Source organism: Aethalodelphis obliquidens, unplaced genomic scaffold (genome assembly GCF_003676395.1).
Source record: "Aethalodelphis obliquidens isolate GAN/ISIS:26980383/991018 unplaced genomic scaffold, ASM367639v1 scaffold8, whole genome shotgun sequence".
In the NCBI taxonomy this organism is placed as follows: Eukaryota; Metazoa; Chordata; class Mammalia; order Artiodactyla; family Delphinidae; genus Aethalodelphis; species Aethalodelphis obliquidens.
In genome coordinates, this window is record NW_020837952.1 from 19,517,744 (window position 1) to 19,533,569 (window position 15,826).

At 35.6% G+C, this 15,826-nt stretch overlaps 2 protein-coding genes across 2 annotated transcripts in view; one reads left to right on the forward strand and one right to left on the reverse strand.

The window, feature by feature from the left end:
- Positions 1–9,505, reverse strand: part of ZFC3H1 (zinc finger C3H1-type containing) — a 58,992-nt gene extending 49,487 nt beyond the window's left edge. The window contains exon 1 of the mRNA XM_027107033.1: positions 9,498–9,505. The gene's annotated coding sequence lies outside the window, so the exon portion shown is untranslated. The remainder of the gene's footprint in view (positions 1–9,497) is intronic.
- THAP2 (THAP domain containing 2) lies at positions 42–13,773 on the forward strand. The gene is made up of 3 exons (XM_027107037.1): positions 42–531; positions 6,582–6,777; positions 9,932–13,773. Exons 1-3 carry the CDS (start codon positions 461–463, stop codon positions 10,319–10,321), a joined length of 657 nt encoding a protein of 218 aa, XP_026962838.1. The 5' UTR covers positions 42–460; the 3' UTR covers positions 10,322–13,773.
- Positions 13,774–15,826: the final 2,053 nt, after the last annotated feature.

A 15,826-nucleotide genomic window follows, 5' to 3' on the forward strand; every position in this document is an offset into this window, starting at 1 on the left:
CCAGACGCTGCTTTGGGGTTTCTGGGTGCGTTGCGGGGTAGGCGGGCCCGTTCTTAATCTCGGCCGTGAGAGTTTCAGGGGGATGGGAGGGACACACGTCTTTTTTTTAATTGCTCGGAGGACAGCTGCTGAAGAGAAGCAGTAGTCCTACTCCCTTTTGGGAGCCTGAGAGAGGACGGGGTGCGTCCGCCATGTTGGTGAAGGCAAACGAAGGGAATTAGAGCTCCAGGACTGTCGGCTCCTGTGGCTCAAGTCCGCCATATTAATAAAGAGAAAGGGAAGGCTGACACCCCCCCCCTCCCCGCACACATACGTACACCCTTTCTTCCCACCTAGCTCCCTCAGCTTAGCTGGGTGGGCCCTTCCCCAGCCTCGCTTGCCCAGTCTCTTCCCGAAGAAAGCGTAGCAGCCCGCGCCTCAGATTAGGCTTAAGACAGCGCCGAATGAGGGCGAAAGGGAAATGCCGACCAATTGCGCCGCGGCGGGTTGTGCTACTACCTACAACAAGCACATTAACATCAGCTTCCACAGGTAACCTGGGCAGGGAGTGGGGGTGACGGAAACGGGAGTTCCTAGGCTGGGTATCGCTTGTGTGGAAAGAACAGGATTCTACTAATTCTAATAACTTCGCTAGCTAGCTAGCTAGTAGCAGGGACGCATCATTTTTGCCCTTTGTGTGTGTTTCTCAAATCTGTCCAATTTTTCGCTCCCTTCGGGGAAGGTTTACTCACTTTGTAAAAGAGAGCCAACTTCTCTCCGTAATTACTCCTTCTCTAGAAAGTGACAGGAGGATACCTTAATTTTCTATTCTTTTACTCCCTATGTGTTAGACCAAGTTTTGATATTAATGACGCCATAAGAGGAAGCAAGATCTGCCTTTTCAAGTCAGCAGTCACCTAAAAAGCCTGCTGTGTTCCCGTATAATTAGTCAATTCTCACTAGCTGGATTGACATGGGAAGCATTTAAATTTCAAATAGTCACGCACAGTAACTCTGCGGAAAAATTGAGTCATCATCGTAAGTAGCCGTGGAATTAAGCGATGTTAATGAAAGTGGAAAAAATAAGCTTTCTATTCTTACTAGAACAGAGTAATATAAAAAGAACCCAGGTTATGTTTTGCCTTCGTTTGCTGGAAGAGCAATCAAAATTCTTTATTTCTGTCAAATCAGAACTCTGGAAAGCGCTTTGAACCCTACATGAAACATAATAAGTACTTGGTAAATGTTTACCTTCTCTGCAAGTGCCTGCCATATGCCTGAAGAAAAGAAGCATTCAAAAAGTTAAGTACAAACAGTTCTGATTTTATATACCTCACAACTTAAGATCTTAGAATGTAGAAAATGATATCCTTGACCTTTCTCCCTACTTCATTATGACAAAGTGTACCCACTTATTAAAAGTTACCACTTAAAAAAAAAATCCTTGTGGTGTTTCTGTTTTTCATCTACTTCATGCAAATGTAGTGCTTTATTCATTCATCCATCAAATGTGTACCAAGCTCTTATTTCCCCGACATGGTGCTAGGGATCCAGAGAATTCTTAACCTTCCTGGAGTTGGAATGAGAAAGACCAACATAAATAATCGTGGTCAAGTGCCAAAGAAGAGACCTTCAGGGTCTCTAACTTAGCCTTGGAAAGTCAAAGAACACTTCTCAAAGGATGTGAAATTTCAAACGAGACCAAAAGATGACATAGATTTGGTCCTGTACGATACTTACAGGATTTTCTATTTTATCCAATGAGTACTTGAGAAGCTATGGAGGGCTTAAAAAGAATGGCGTGATTAGATTTGTATATTAAAAAGCCCTCAGGCTGCAGTGCAGAGAATTACAGTGTTACTTAAAGAGCTGGTCAAGCATCATCAAGAGATGAATTTGACAGAAAGGAGCTTATTACAGAATGTTAATGCACCTGCTATTTCACAAGGATATCCTGCTACAGCATCAACTGAACTAAATGTACTTCTGTTGCTGGCACAATCAGCACTAGATTAGGAGAGGTGAGCGTTGATAGAGAAAAAAGTTGGGAACCTGTAGTAAAACAATGGAGAGTCCACCCAGTGGCCTAGACTACAGTGGTACTGACAGTAGAGATGGAAAGTGGACAGGCTTGAGAAATGTTTGAGGAGAAACTACCATATAAGGTCATTTGATTTGGAAAATGAGGGGGAGGGAGGATTCAAGGGACCAATAATGAATATTTAGGAGATGCACAGTGGTACCCTAACATACATACCTCCTCTCCATGTTTGACTGTTTGCTATGAAATTAACATTTTCATGTGTAACCCCATAAGTTTAGGTGTTAAAATAACATTATTTATAATAAAATTAATCCCTATTTCATAATTAACACTATTCACTGCTTTCCTAGGACATTGGTAGACTTCTTTATCCCCATGTACAGCTTATATTGCCCAAACTTACTGTCACCATTTTTCTTTTACTCAGCCCATTCCAGTCTAAGTGTTGCCAATAATAATCTTTTGAAACTGTTCTTGCTAACATAAATTGTCACTCCAGCGTCCTTTTTTCATGGCATGTGATCATTTCCTCCTTGAAATACTCTCTATTTTGAATTATTTGACACTAATTTTGTGATTTTCATCTTACTTTTTTGGCCTAACTTCAGTCTCCTCTGCCACTCCACCCCCTGACCAAGGTCTTCCCACTCTTATCAAAAGGATTGCAATGGTTCCTGTGGTCTTGGTTAACATTTACCTGTTAATGCCTCCCAAATCAATACCTCTGGTCCGACTCTCTCTAATGAGTTTTAGACCTATCGGTAAAGTGTCTCAGTTATTTCCCTGGTCTCTTCAGTTCCTCACATTCAGCGTACTAAAACTGTACTACTGAACTTGCCCTTCTCCCAAACCTACACCACTTCCCATATTCCCTTTCTCAGTAAATGGAAACACCATCCACCCAGAAACTAGGAGGTCATCCTCCCTTGACTTCTCACCATTCCCTCTCAGTTGGATTATTACAACCTTTTAACTGGTTCACTGCTTCCATTCATGCATTCCTAACCGCTCGTCTATAATCAATAGTGTGTTGCTAAATTTTTAACAACAGGATTTCCAGGAAAGGGGGAAAGCCCTGATTTGTAATGTTTGTCCAATTTCCATGATATAAATACTCCCACCATAACTGGTTATAAGCTACCAATATGACATCACTGATCATGGAGTTGGGAAGAAACGTGCAATACTACCCTATTCTATAGCATTTATTCCATACAGGTGTAACAGACATTAAGTAACCTGAAGAGTATAGACAACAGTAAAATAATTAGGAAGTGATGGGTTTTTAGTATTTATTACCTTTGTTTTTAATTTATTTAAATGCAAACTTACATAATTTAATTTTTAATAATGGCTGTGTTTAACAACCAGCTAAAACATTTTCTGTTGACAGCTCTAAATTAGGCCTCTTAATGGCTTACCAATGCCATTTTGGATAAAGTTCAAAATTACTCTTTAACTTGGAAAGTCCTCCATCTTCGTTTCATATCATAACACTCTTCCTGTCCCCAAGGTACTCTTTAACACTCTTCACTACTACCATCCTAATTTCCCTAGCTAATTCGTACTGTCTTAAGGCTTCTTGACGAGATTAGCTCTTCCTGTTTTATGGTTCCGTGCAATCCTGTACTTACCCTTTTATAAACTCATGACACTTGTAATTACTTTTATAATAATAATAAACAGCATTTATTTAGTATTTACCACATACTATGCATTGGGCTGAGCATTTACTCACAATGTCTCATTTAATCCCCAGAACCACACTAGGTACCGTTATTACTCCACTTTATGGATGATGAAACTGAGGCCTAAAAAGATTAAACAACATTCTTAAAGTCACCCAGCTATTACACGAAGGAGCTGGGATTGATACCTGGTTTGATTACAGAGACTATTTTCAGCCACTCTTTTCTACTACATCAAGCTATTTGATTCTCTACCTTCCCCATTACAGTATACCCACATAGAAGGTAGACATCATAAAGGTAGATCAATTTTGTTTACTACTATGTCTTCAGTGCCTAGGACAGTGCTTGGAATGTAAGAGGCATTCAGCTGTTAAAGACCCAAGCAAAATAGCATTGTTAAAATACTGAGTGATTTTCCAAAACTACTAATGTTTCTGAAAGCCTGGTTCTATTATTGTGTAAACAAGAATATATCCATCTATTAACACCACGTTAATTTTTTAAAATTAATATTTACATGATTTATTATTACTTAAATTCAGTTTATGGGCTGCTTCTCCCACCCTTTGAATTTGCTGAGAAAAATCCAAACAACACGTGCAAAAACATGATTAAGGTTAATACTGTATAAAACATTATCTAAAATCAAATATAAAATTGTTGATTATTCTTATTTTATTTCAACACAGGTAATCTCAAGATTATTTAGTAATGCCAAACTAACTCCATTACTTTGTATATTCATTGATTCACTCAAAAAGTTCATTGAATGCTTACTAACAGGAAAAAGTAGTGAAAAAACAGCTCCTAACCAGGAGAAACCTGTGATCTAGTGGTGGAGATAGAAAAGTAAACAATTAGAATACAGTTATATTAGTGCTATATGATATAGGAACATCTGACCAAGTCTTCTGATCATAAAAAAACTTGTTAGGAACATAGGATTCCTAAACTGAGTCTTAAAAGAAAGAAGTAGAATTTGATCACGTTAAGGTCCAATTGGAGACGTTGGTTTCATAATTTAAAACTTTTTTTTAGTTTAAAAACGAGCTAAAAGGTGAGGGGGTGAAAGGTAATATTTGAAAGAAAGTCTTCATATATCTGAAGAGTCTTATACAAATGCTAATACAATAGTGCTGATAGTACTTATTTGTGCTTGAAGTCCCAAGAAGAAGAAGTGTGCTTATAAACTAAAGCTTAATTTTTAGCTTAATCCTCAGGAAACATTTTCAGATCACTTAGATGAGAAAGTGATCAGAAAGCTTTGAGATGAGAATACATTACTATTAAGAGGTGAGGGCTAGGCCGAGTAGATAAAGTCTCCATTAGAGAGACTTGTATTTCTAGTGAAATGCAAAACAACGTACATATATGAAAACATGTGAACTGCAGAGTGACACACGAATGTTATCCCCAGGTGAGGGTGTGTTTGGGGCAGTGGGGGTTGGGACATGAGATGGCAGGGTGTCTAAGTAAGTAAGTCTGGGCCTTCACCTCTGTGGCCCTCCCTGCTGGTAATTTGAGCAAGACTAGTATACCTGACACAGCCAAAGCTGTTACCTAATGAAGCTTCAGTTGGGGGTTTTTGAGCCACATGATCTTCTAACATAAATTTAATGGTTCTTTTTAGGTACTAGTGAGTTCATAATTAATACTTCAAGGATAAGGTAGTCAAACTAAAGAAGAGTTCAAACTTATTACATGTGAATGTTGATTCCTCTATTTGCAAGTCAGTCAACATTTGCAAGTCAGTTACCATTCGAATTTTTAGACAGTCCCTTATATTTTTCTCTTCCTTAACAGGTGTACACTGGGTGCATATCAGTATATTTTATATCTGAAATAAATATAAAAGGAAAAACATTCCTGCTGGGCTTGTCATCAGCATTTTACTTTTTGTAGAAATTAATTATGCCTTCTACTGTACAACATAGCTTAAGAGGTCATTTTTTAAAAATATATGCAGTTTAACTTCATGCAAGTAATATAGTGAATTATAAATTCATATATTCTGTATTTACATTAATTAAGCAAATTTTTGTTGAGTCCCAACTGTTTGCAAGGCACTACGTAAGTGTTAAAGTTAGATAAAAAGATAAAATGAGGGCTTTCCTGGTGGCGCAGTGGTTGAGAGTCCACCTGCCGATGCAGGGAACATGGGTTCGTGCTCCGGTCCGGGAAGATCCCACATGCCGCGGAGCGGCTGGGCCCGTGAGCCATGGCCGCTGAGCCTGCGCGTCCGGAGCCTGTGCTCCACAACGGGAGAGGCCACAATAGTGAGAGGCCCGCGTACTGCAAAAAAAAAAAAAAAAAAAGATAAAATGATCCATGTCCTCGAGAAACTTATAATCTTCTTTGATTTCACTGGAAATTTATTAAAATGGAAAATTACAAAGCAATGTAGTAAGTATCATAATGAACACAGAGGAAGGAATACCAGAATCTGTCTTGATAAAATTTAATCTGTAGATGATCTGATTTGTCTTGACCACGTACATGAGCAGCAGATCAAAGCACTGTAAAATTATTCCTGCTTATAATGGATCTACATAAATTTGATCTAGATCAGTTTAGTCTTGTTTATTTTACTGCCCTTGTTAAGGACTAGTTTGGGAAGAAAGGTCTCTTTTTAAAACCCTGAAAAATTAAACCACTTAAGTTAGTTTTTTGTTAACTTTTTTACAACTTATAAAAATGAGCATGAATTGGTTTCTGTTCCAGTATCTGGATACCGGAAATTGTTAAATTTATATGTGAATGTAAGACACTTTAAATTGTTACCTTTCAAATTTTCTTTTAACCATTGAGGTACAACCAGAATTGTGATAGTTGGAATTTGAGTTGCCTTTTTTTTTTTTTTTTTAAAGGTTTCCTTTGGATCCTAAAAGAAGAAAAGAATGGGTTCGCCTGGTTAGGCGCAAAAATTTTGTGCCAGGAAAACATACTTTTCTTTGTTCAAAGCACTTTGAAGCCTCCTGTTTTGACCTAACAGGACAAACTAGACGACTTAAAATGGATGCTGTTCCAACCATTTTTGATTTTTGTACCCACATAAAGTCCATGGTAAGTAATACTACTTTTATGCCATTTTAACCATTTTTAGAATCCATCCCTTTTTGTTTGTAACATGGAACAATTAAGAATATATTGAGGGCTCCCCTGGTGGCGCAGTGGTTGAGAGACTGCCTGCCGATGCAGGGGACACGGGTTCGTGCCCCGGTCTGGGAAGATCCCACATGCCGCGGAGTGGCTGGGCCCGTGAGCCATGGCCGCTGAGCCTGCGCGTCCGGAGCCTGTGCTCCGCAACGGGAGAGGCCGCAACAGTGAGAAGAGGCCTGCGTACCGCAAAAAAAAAAAAAAAAAGAATATATATGAAATTCATATATTGAAAGAATATATTGAAATTCATGAAATTCATATATGAAATTCATATATAAATTCAAAAAAAAGAATATATTGAAATTCATATATGAAATTCATATCATATTCATAATACTGTGCCTCAAGAAAACTGCAAAACTGAAGTAAAGATGCAGGCTAGAATTAGTGCTCAGCACTCCTGACTCCAATATTCTTTCCCCAACCTAAACTGTTTTATTATATTGGAATTTTACATCATTGTTTATTATTATCAATAATTGACCCATTGGTAAAACTGAGAAATGGTAATGAAACCTCCAGCATCGCTCTGCTCTGATTTTAAGATGATATGCAAATAATGTGTGTTAAGTGCTTTCAGGGCAGCACACCCAAAGAATACCAGAGTTACACCAAAGAATGTAAGTTCAGAGGGAGGCATAACAGAAAACCTCATAGAGCTCAGACATTTCGGCTGGGCTTGAGCTTGGAGTTTGGAACGTAGGAGAGGGTTCTTGAATTTGCACAGCGCAGCTGCAATAGCATGATAAGAACAAAAGATAATGAGTTGAGGAGTGAATGGAAAATAAGTGTTAGCAAGTGATATTTAAAAGGAAGGAGAAATTTAAGGTATAGTATGAATGTATTAAAACAATGTTTTATCTAGTTAGGGAAGATCTGATCAGAGGGGAAAAAGCTAGCTGAGAAAGACAGCGTCACTGAAAGGTTCAGAAGGGAGGTTGTCAGAGTGGAAATTGAAAAGTGCCTTTCCCTCATGTAAGAATCCTCAAAGAAATGTCAACAAAATAAAGAGTTTAGCTTTGAAAAGGAAGATAGACATCTTTTCCTCTCGGAGAGGAAAAATCACTGCTTTTCTTGAGTTATTTTTGACAGTTAAATTTGTAAATCTACATGAGTTACTATCTGAATGGAAGAGAAGGGAGAGGAGATTGTGGTAAACCAATTATCAGAAAAGCTCCAGGAGGGCAAGCATTTCATTTCTGAATCCTCAGAACCTCAAATAGTGCCTGGTACATAGTACAAACTCATACATTTATTGAATTTGAAGTATACCTTGTTTTTGACATTTTGATCATTTATTCATTCAACAGATGTTTACTAAACTTTACATTATGTCAAAATCCAAGTTAGATGCTGGGAATATACAGATCAAAAAAGAGTCCCTGCCAATTCCCCTAGACAGAAGGAATGCCAGTTGTAGGTTTCATGAAGACAGGAACCATATTTATCTTACTTGTTCACTGTTGTGTCCCCAGGAATTCATAAATGAATTCCTGTGTTTCAATAAATGTTGAATGAAAGACAAAGCTATGAAATTAATCAAATAATCTGGGAACTATAAGTGGTTTAATATTATTGGAGTAAAAATTAAGATGGTGGATGGCAGCACTTCCCTGGTGGTGCAGCGGTTAAGAATCCGCCTGCCTGCCAATGCAGGGGACACGGGTCGAGCCCTGGTCTGGGAAGAATCCACATGCTGTGGAGCAACTAAGCCCATGTGCCACAGCTACCAAGCCTGCGCTCTAGAGCCCACGCGCCACAATTACTGAAGCCTGCACGCCTTGAGCCTGTGCTCCACAACGAGAGAAGCCACCGCAATGAGAAGCCCGAGCACCGCAACAAAGAGTAGCCCCCGCTCGCTGCAACTAGAGAAAGCCCATACACAGCAATGGAGACCCAACTCAGCCAAAAGTTAATTAATTAATTTTTAAAAAGATGGTGAATGGCAGAATGGGGTGAGATCCTAAATGGTACAGTATGCCATGTAGATATTTTGGCATATAAAAAAGATATTTTTTTCTTTAAATAATAGGGAGGCAAAGAAGAATTTAGCCAGTATTAAATCATCAAATCTGTTAGAAAATTATTGTGTGGCAGAAAATAGACTAGTGAGGATCAAAATGAGCCAGAGATCAATACAGAAGTTTTTAATATATTCAAGCCAGACATGAATGATATGGGCTTGATATGGGTAGTAGCATTAAGAATGATGGAGAGGAGGGACTTCCCTGGTGGTTCAGTGGTTAAGACACTGCGATTCCACTGCAGGGGGCGTGGATTTGATCCCAGGTCGGGGAAGATCCCACATGCTGCACAGTGTTGCAAAATAAATAAATAAAAAAATTAAAAAAAAAGAAATGAAGAGAGTGAAAAAAAAAAAGAATGATGAAGAGGCGAGGATTTGTGATCCAGATATTTAGGAGATAGAATTAATAGGACTTGATGACTAATTGAATGAAAGAGATAAAGGGAAAAAAGGGTCCTCAGGTTTCTGATTTGGAAAGAAAGTTTCTAGCCAGATTTTAAAACCTTGAATGTATCAATAAGATATAACTGTGCATAATTAAATAGGTAAATCTATTCAGGAGCTTGATACTTTGGAATATGTTTGTATTAAGTAGGACCACACGTCTGAAATATTAATCAAATTGAGAAGATAGTATTTACCTAAAAAAGAGATCAAATCAGTATCACAAATAAACCAAATGTCTAAATGCATTCTGTACTGGCCTTAGAATATTGCAAAGAATCTTTTTAAGTCTCTACAGAATCATATTCAATAATTTGGAAGAGACCTAGGAAGTCCATTCTCTATTTCCAGACCAATGCTTTTATCTCTCTGGAGAGAAAAGACAAAAAGAAATAGGTGGCTGGAGTTAATTCAACCAGTTGAGAAACTTGAATCCATGACTACATGAGATAGGCTGCTAATGTTTCCTATCAAATTTTTAAAATCAGTTTTTAAAAGAGCAGTTTAAATACTGTTATCCAAAACAAAATTTACTTATTTGTGATATTCCATAATTTATGTTCAACCTTCTAATTTTATTCTGCTCAGAAACTCAAGTCAAGGAATCTTCTGAAGAAAAACAACAGTTGTACTCCAAACGGACCACCTAATTTAAAATCAAACATTAGTAGTCAGCAAGTACTACTTGAACACAGTTATGCCTTTAGGAACCCTATGGAAGCAAAAAAGAGGATAATTAAACTGGAAAAGGAAATAGCAAGTTTAAGAAGGAAAATGAAAACTTGCCTACAGAAGGAACGCAGAGCAACTCGAAGATGGATCAAAGCCACGTGCTTGGTGAAGAATCTAGAAGCAAATAATATATTACTTAAGGGCACATCAGAACACATTTTACCAACTGCCTTAAACAGTCTTCCTTTGGAAGATTTCAAGATTCTTGAACAAGATCAACAAGGTAAAACGTTACCAATTCTCTAACTGCAAACAGACTAAAAGTACCTTCAATTAGGATTTGATGCTTGAACTTCATTCTGTTCAAAGGTAAAGATATTTAAGGAAATTATTCCAAAATTGGGTATTTAATAAAGTTTTACCTGAAGTAACAACGTTACTGCATAATTTATTTATGAAGACTTGGTTGCAAAAAAAAATGGAGAACCTCTTATGAAACTTATTTGAACAAGAATGGAAGTGCCTTATGTGAGAATCATGTACTTAAAATTTTTTCTAGGAAATTGTATGTTTGTAAAGTGTTTTGTGTTTTTGTCTTTTTAAACTTCTTTTAAAGAACAGTCTATGACAAGTAATGTTTTTAAATTATATTATAAAAAAATTTTTTCCTGTACCAAAGTTGGGATATTACATTCTAAGTAATTTGCCTAGTAGGAGTTAACCAACATGAAATAAAACTTTAAAACTGCTGGATTTTGTATTAATTAAATTATTATTTTTGGCACTGTGATTGGGAAAAATTTTAGGAAAAAACCTGAAGTACAGGGCAAGTTCTTTTATTTAAACTTTTCATATCTTTTTATCAGTAAAACTGAGCTAATCATGGCCTCCCTCATAACAAAATTAGCTTTTGCAATAGCTTGTAAAATATTTTGAAAATAGTATTTTCAAATGTGAAGTACCTTTGCATCATCCAAGTAACTCAGACTACTAAAAACAGGTAGCTGATTATATTCACCTTCTAAGAAAGTATGTTATGAAATAACAGAGATTGAGATCTAGCTTTTACTTTAAACAAAAAGATAAATGTATACCACATTTATTCTCATAATAAAAATATTACATATTCTATGTCAAAACTGATACGTTAATAGGCAAACATGCTACACAGTTCCATGTTAGGAATATTCCCTCTGTCCCCATGTGTGTTGATACCAAAATTCTTAAGCTTTCTTTTTTTTCCATAAACCCACAATAGAATTGAATTATAGAAAAGTACTTACCATATTATATCTTTACAACTTATAACCTAAAATGAAGTCAATTTATCTTACACATCAGCTTGATTTTTGTCTCCTCTTTTAGTGAGAGTCAAATAGAGCAACCATACTGCATAACAAATAGAATGTAGATCTTTTTAAAAATACATGTGTCTCTGATAAAGCTATGCAAGTGCTAATTATTTTACAAAATAGAATATCAGAACTATTCTTATAGTTTCCATTTGAACAATTAAAGGGTTTGCCTTATTTTACCAGATAAATGTTTAATAAGAACCCTTTCCTTCAAACAGCTTTGGTCAAATCATGTAAAAATTTATTAATGTACAATCAGGTTACCCAGGCCTGATTTGAGCTTCTGACACCGCCATATGAAAGTAGCATATACATAATCACATATTACTGTAAATCCTTCCCATAAGGTAATGGCTACTTGGTGATAAAAATTTTTTTATAACATTTGCTGAGATCCTAGCAAAAAGTCTTTTTATATTATTAGCACCCTTTCTTTTAATAAGGAATGCCTCCCAAGCAACTAGATGCACAAAGGCAGGAAACGTCTCTTTTAGTTATCATCAGGCACTTAAAATAAATATTTATGAAAATTCTTTTGTGTGTAATGTAAACCTTGTTAGTCATGTTATCTTTTTTTTTTAAGTCATGTTATCTTTAATATTGGATGTAGCTCCTTGGAATTGTCATTACATGTTTTCAACTATCTTTATATGGTTTCAAACATACACATCAGCAAACACTTACTGACCATTTCTATTTTATACCTCAAAATAAGTTGGGCAAGTAATCATTTAAACATAAACTATATTTCCCAAGTATAAACTCTCACGTGGTTCACCGCCCCTCCCCAATACAAAACAAAACACTAATGCAGGCTGATTCCCATCTACAATAATACTCTGATATCTTAATATAACATTTTTAAATCACAAAAATAAAGCATTATAAAATACAACAAGCTTTTGGCAAAGTTACTTAGACTTCATTTATTAATATTTGAGAGCACTGAATAAACTACCACTCAGTAATTCTAAAATAAAAATTTTTGCTGGTTTTTCCATGTCATTTTCATGTTACTGTTCCAATAACATGCTCCAAACTCTCCCTGCATCAAATTATTTTAACATACATCTGTCTACCTTAAAACTACTTTTATTCATAGAGAAAAACGTAAAAGGAATCTTTTAAAAATCCTGTTTTCAGTCTGTTGATAAACTTATCACTTAGCTCATAGACCATAAAACTAATCAAAATTATAACAGTTCTTTGTCCTCTGCTTTGACACAACACATATCCTCTGTTTTATGCCTGTCATTCATTCTATGTCTACCAGGCACTAACCCCTACAAAGGACCAGCCAAAGGCTAGGATTTGATATAAAGATGAATATGACATGATTTTCTGCCCTTAAGTTGCTCAAAGTCTCTTGCGAGAAACAACTATTATTCATAATACAATGTGATAAATGCTATGAAAGATGTATGTGTGAAGCGCTTTGAATTGGAATTTAATGAGAACGTGTAAACTTTAGACCTTTTTACAATGAACCAGTTTTCTTTTGAAACAAACAGATTTTCTTCTTATAATGACTTACCAAAGGAGATTTTCTAGAAGGACATGGGTGTTGACCTGAATCACATACAGTGTTTATTTAATGAATTGTAAGACTTTTTTTTCCCCGTTAAAATGAACACTGAACAAATTTGTTGTTAATGATACCTTGTTAAAAGGAAAACATAAGTAAGTAAAATATTATATCAAAGCCAAGACTGAAGTTTGACATTTGATGTTTTTACTAAACAACAAACCCTATCACGAATCTTTAAAAATAATTTTAACTCAGAGTCTTAAGGTGAACAAAGCACTATGGCACCAGTTAGTTCTCTTACTTGCTCTACACACATATTCTGTGTGGTAGGTGGTATTATCTCAATTTATAGATGAAGAAATCCTTGTTAATGTAATTTATTTATTCATTCAGACATTTATGTGTCAGCTGGCACAAGGGATAGAAATGCAGTAATCTAGGAAGTTCTAGATTGAACACTGGTCTTCAGCCTCCAAATCCTCTTCTCTGACCTCTACATTATAACCTTCTGTTAAATATATGAATCATTAAAATAGGACAGGTTATGTGTCTCAAAAAACTAAAATAAAAAATATTGTGTGTATATATACAGTAAAGACAGTCTGTGAAGTCATTGTTGATCTCTTTGAGGTAGACTTTATAATGTTGGGTTTTTCTAATCTCATTTCTCAATGTTAGAATACGGGTAAATTTTAATTTTGGTATAATATAGAAAGTGGTTCCTCTTTATGTCAGAATATGGGATTGTTTTAGTATTTAGACAGTTGGAAACTTCATAAAATTAATGATTTTATAATGTATATTAAACAATTGCATATTGTTTTCACAAAAAATGTATTCTGAGTATGTTGATATTAAAAACTTTTCCAAGGAAATTACTGTCATGCCTATTATTTCTAAAATATGTACATAAACATTTCTGTGGAAATCCATCCCCTAAATTGATCCCCTAAAATACTTCTGTAGAAGTCTGCCTCCTTAAATTGAAGCAAACTGTAAGCAAAATAAAGATATGTAAAGCCTAGAAGAGGAATTATCATTTTCATTTTATGGCTCAAATTAAATCTAAACATACATTATAGTTTATTTGCACTGTTTTAAATACTGGTTATACAATCTACACCAGATATATGAAGGGCTATAAAAATGTTCTGTCTACCCTGACAATAATTTGAGGCTCACACAGAGATTTATTTGTAGATATGCTTACCAAAGCATTATTTTAATAGCAAGGAAATAAGATATGATTTTTTCTTATTAATTTTTTCTAAGTATTAAAATATTATTTAGTACTTTAATTTAAAAAACACTTTTAACATTCACTAAGAGACACTGAGCAAACTAGAATGAACCAGATGGAAATGGTTCCTGTCCTCAAGTCTACGGGGGGAAAAAACAAATTCCATTTGTTTATTCCTGCCCTCTCTGTCCCCTACCATCTTCCTAATGCCCTTTCAGAATAAGTTGAATCTAAAACAACATACCAGTCTTCAAATTGCTGCCTAGGCTTTTAAAATTTGTGCTCCGAAAGCTTAAAAAAATAAAAACTTTGGGTTCAATGCCAAGAAAGCAGATAGTGCCTATCTCTCAGATGAATTTTCAGTTTACTTATTTAGCTGGTATTTCAGACCTTTTTATGTCTAAATCCTCCATGCTCATGAATTTCTCTTTTCACTCTCTTAACCACCACATCTTTACATATTGCCCTTACTTTAGCTTGGTCATTTAGCAATCCCCCTGCCATCTTTTAAGTATTAGCTCTGATGCTCCCTCTCTCTCTGTGACACTTTTCCTTAACGTACCAAAGTGACGTAAGTGCTTCTCTTCTTGAGTCCTGTTTTATACATAACTTGGATAAAGTCATCATCTCATTATAATGTTATTGTCTACACATCTGTCTTCATTTTCTGTGTTCCTTCAAGGCAGTGTGTGTTTGTATGTATGTTTTTTTCTTTTTGGGACTCAGGGGTCTGGCATGTATATATTAGCCATTCTAATATTAGCACATTTCTCTTTAGATTTCACAAAATCTAAATCACTCCTTTGGCTTAGATTCAAAGTGACTGTACATAGAACCCACTGATATTTTCCTAGCATCAGTAAGTGCTTTTTGCCATTGGGATGATTTGTACAATTGATATTATGTATCAAATGTCTATCCCAGAAAATGTTTATGTCAAAGAACACTTAAACATAAATAGGTATTTATATTGTGAAATTTAAAGATTATTACTCCAACAATGAATTTTCAGTCTGTTGCTCTGATTACAATAACAATTCTCAAACTGTAATGTTCTCTGAGGGAAAGTAATCTGTGGTAAAACAATTAACTCTGTTGGAAAGATTTAACAAAAGTGTTCAAAGTTTCTTAACTTCTCAGAGCCTTTAGTGCACTCTAACAGTCCTATGAGGAAACAAAATTTCTGAACCTTAAATTTGATCAGAGGTATTTTGGAGGGGAGGTGGTGGTGGAGGGTAGCGTACCTACCAATATCTTGAGGAATATAGTTTAGAAAATGCTTAACCATAAAATTCTCTGTTGCTAGAAAGTGGCTTTTAAAGCAAATAGAAAAAGACTTTGTTGAAATGTTTTCAGATTAAGTCTCTAAACATTATCAGATTGTAAAATCATTGTTTCTTTTTAAAGAATATTTTAACTACATTAATTCCCCCAAATTGTTTCAGCCTTAAGCTCAAATAACTTGTTTTATGAAGAACGACAGCAATAATTGGACACCGGGAAAAAATGGAAGAGAAATATTCATTTGAAGAGTCAGTCACCAACACTGTTACTATTTAATATGCAATTTTAGCTACGTATTCATGAGAGAGAAAATCATCCATGACATTCAGGAACTAGCCAGACAAAGCTAGCCTTCATTGTTGTTAGAAGATGGCCTGCACAGCCCATGGTTTCCTATTAGACAC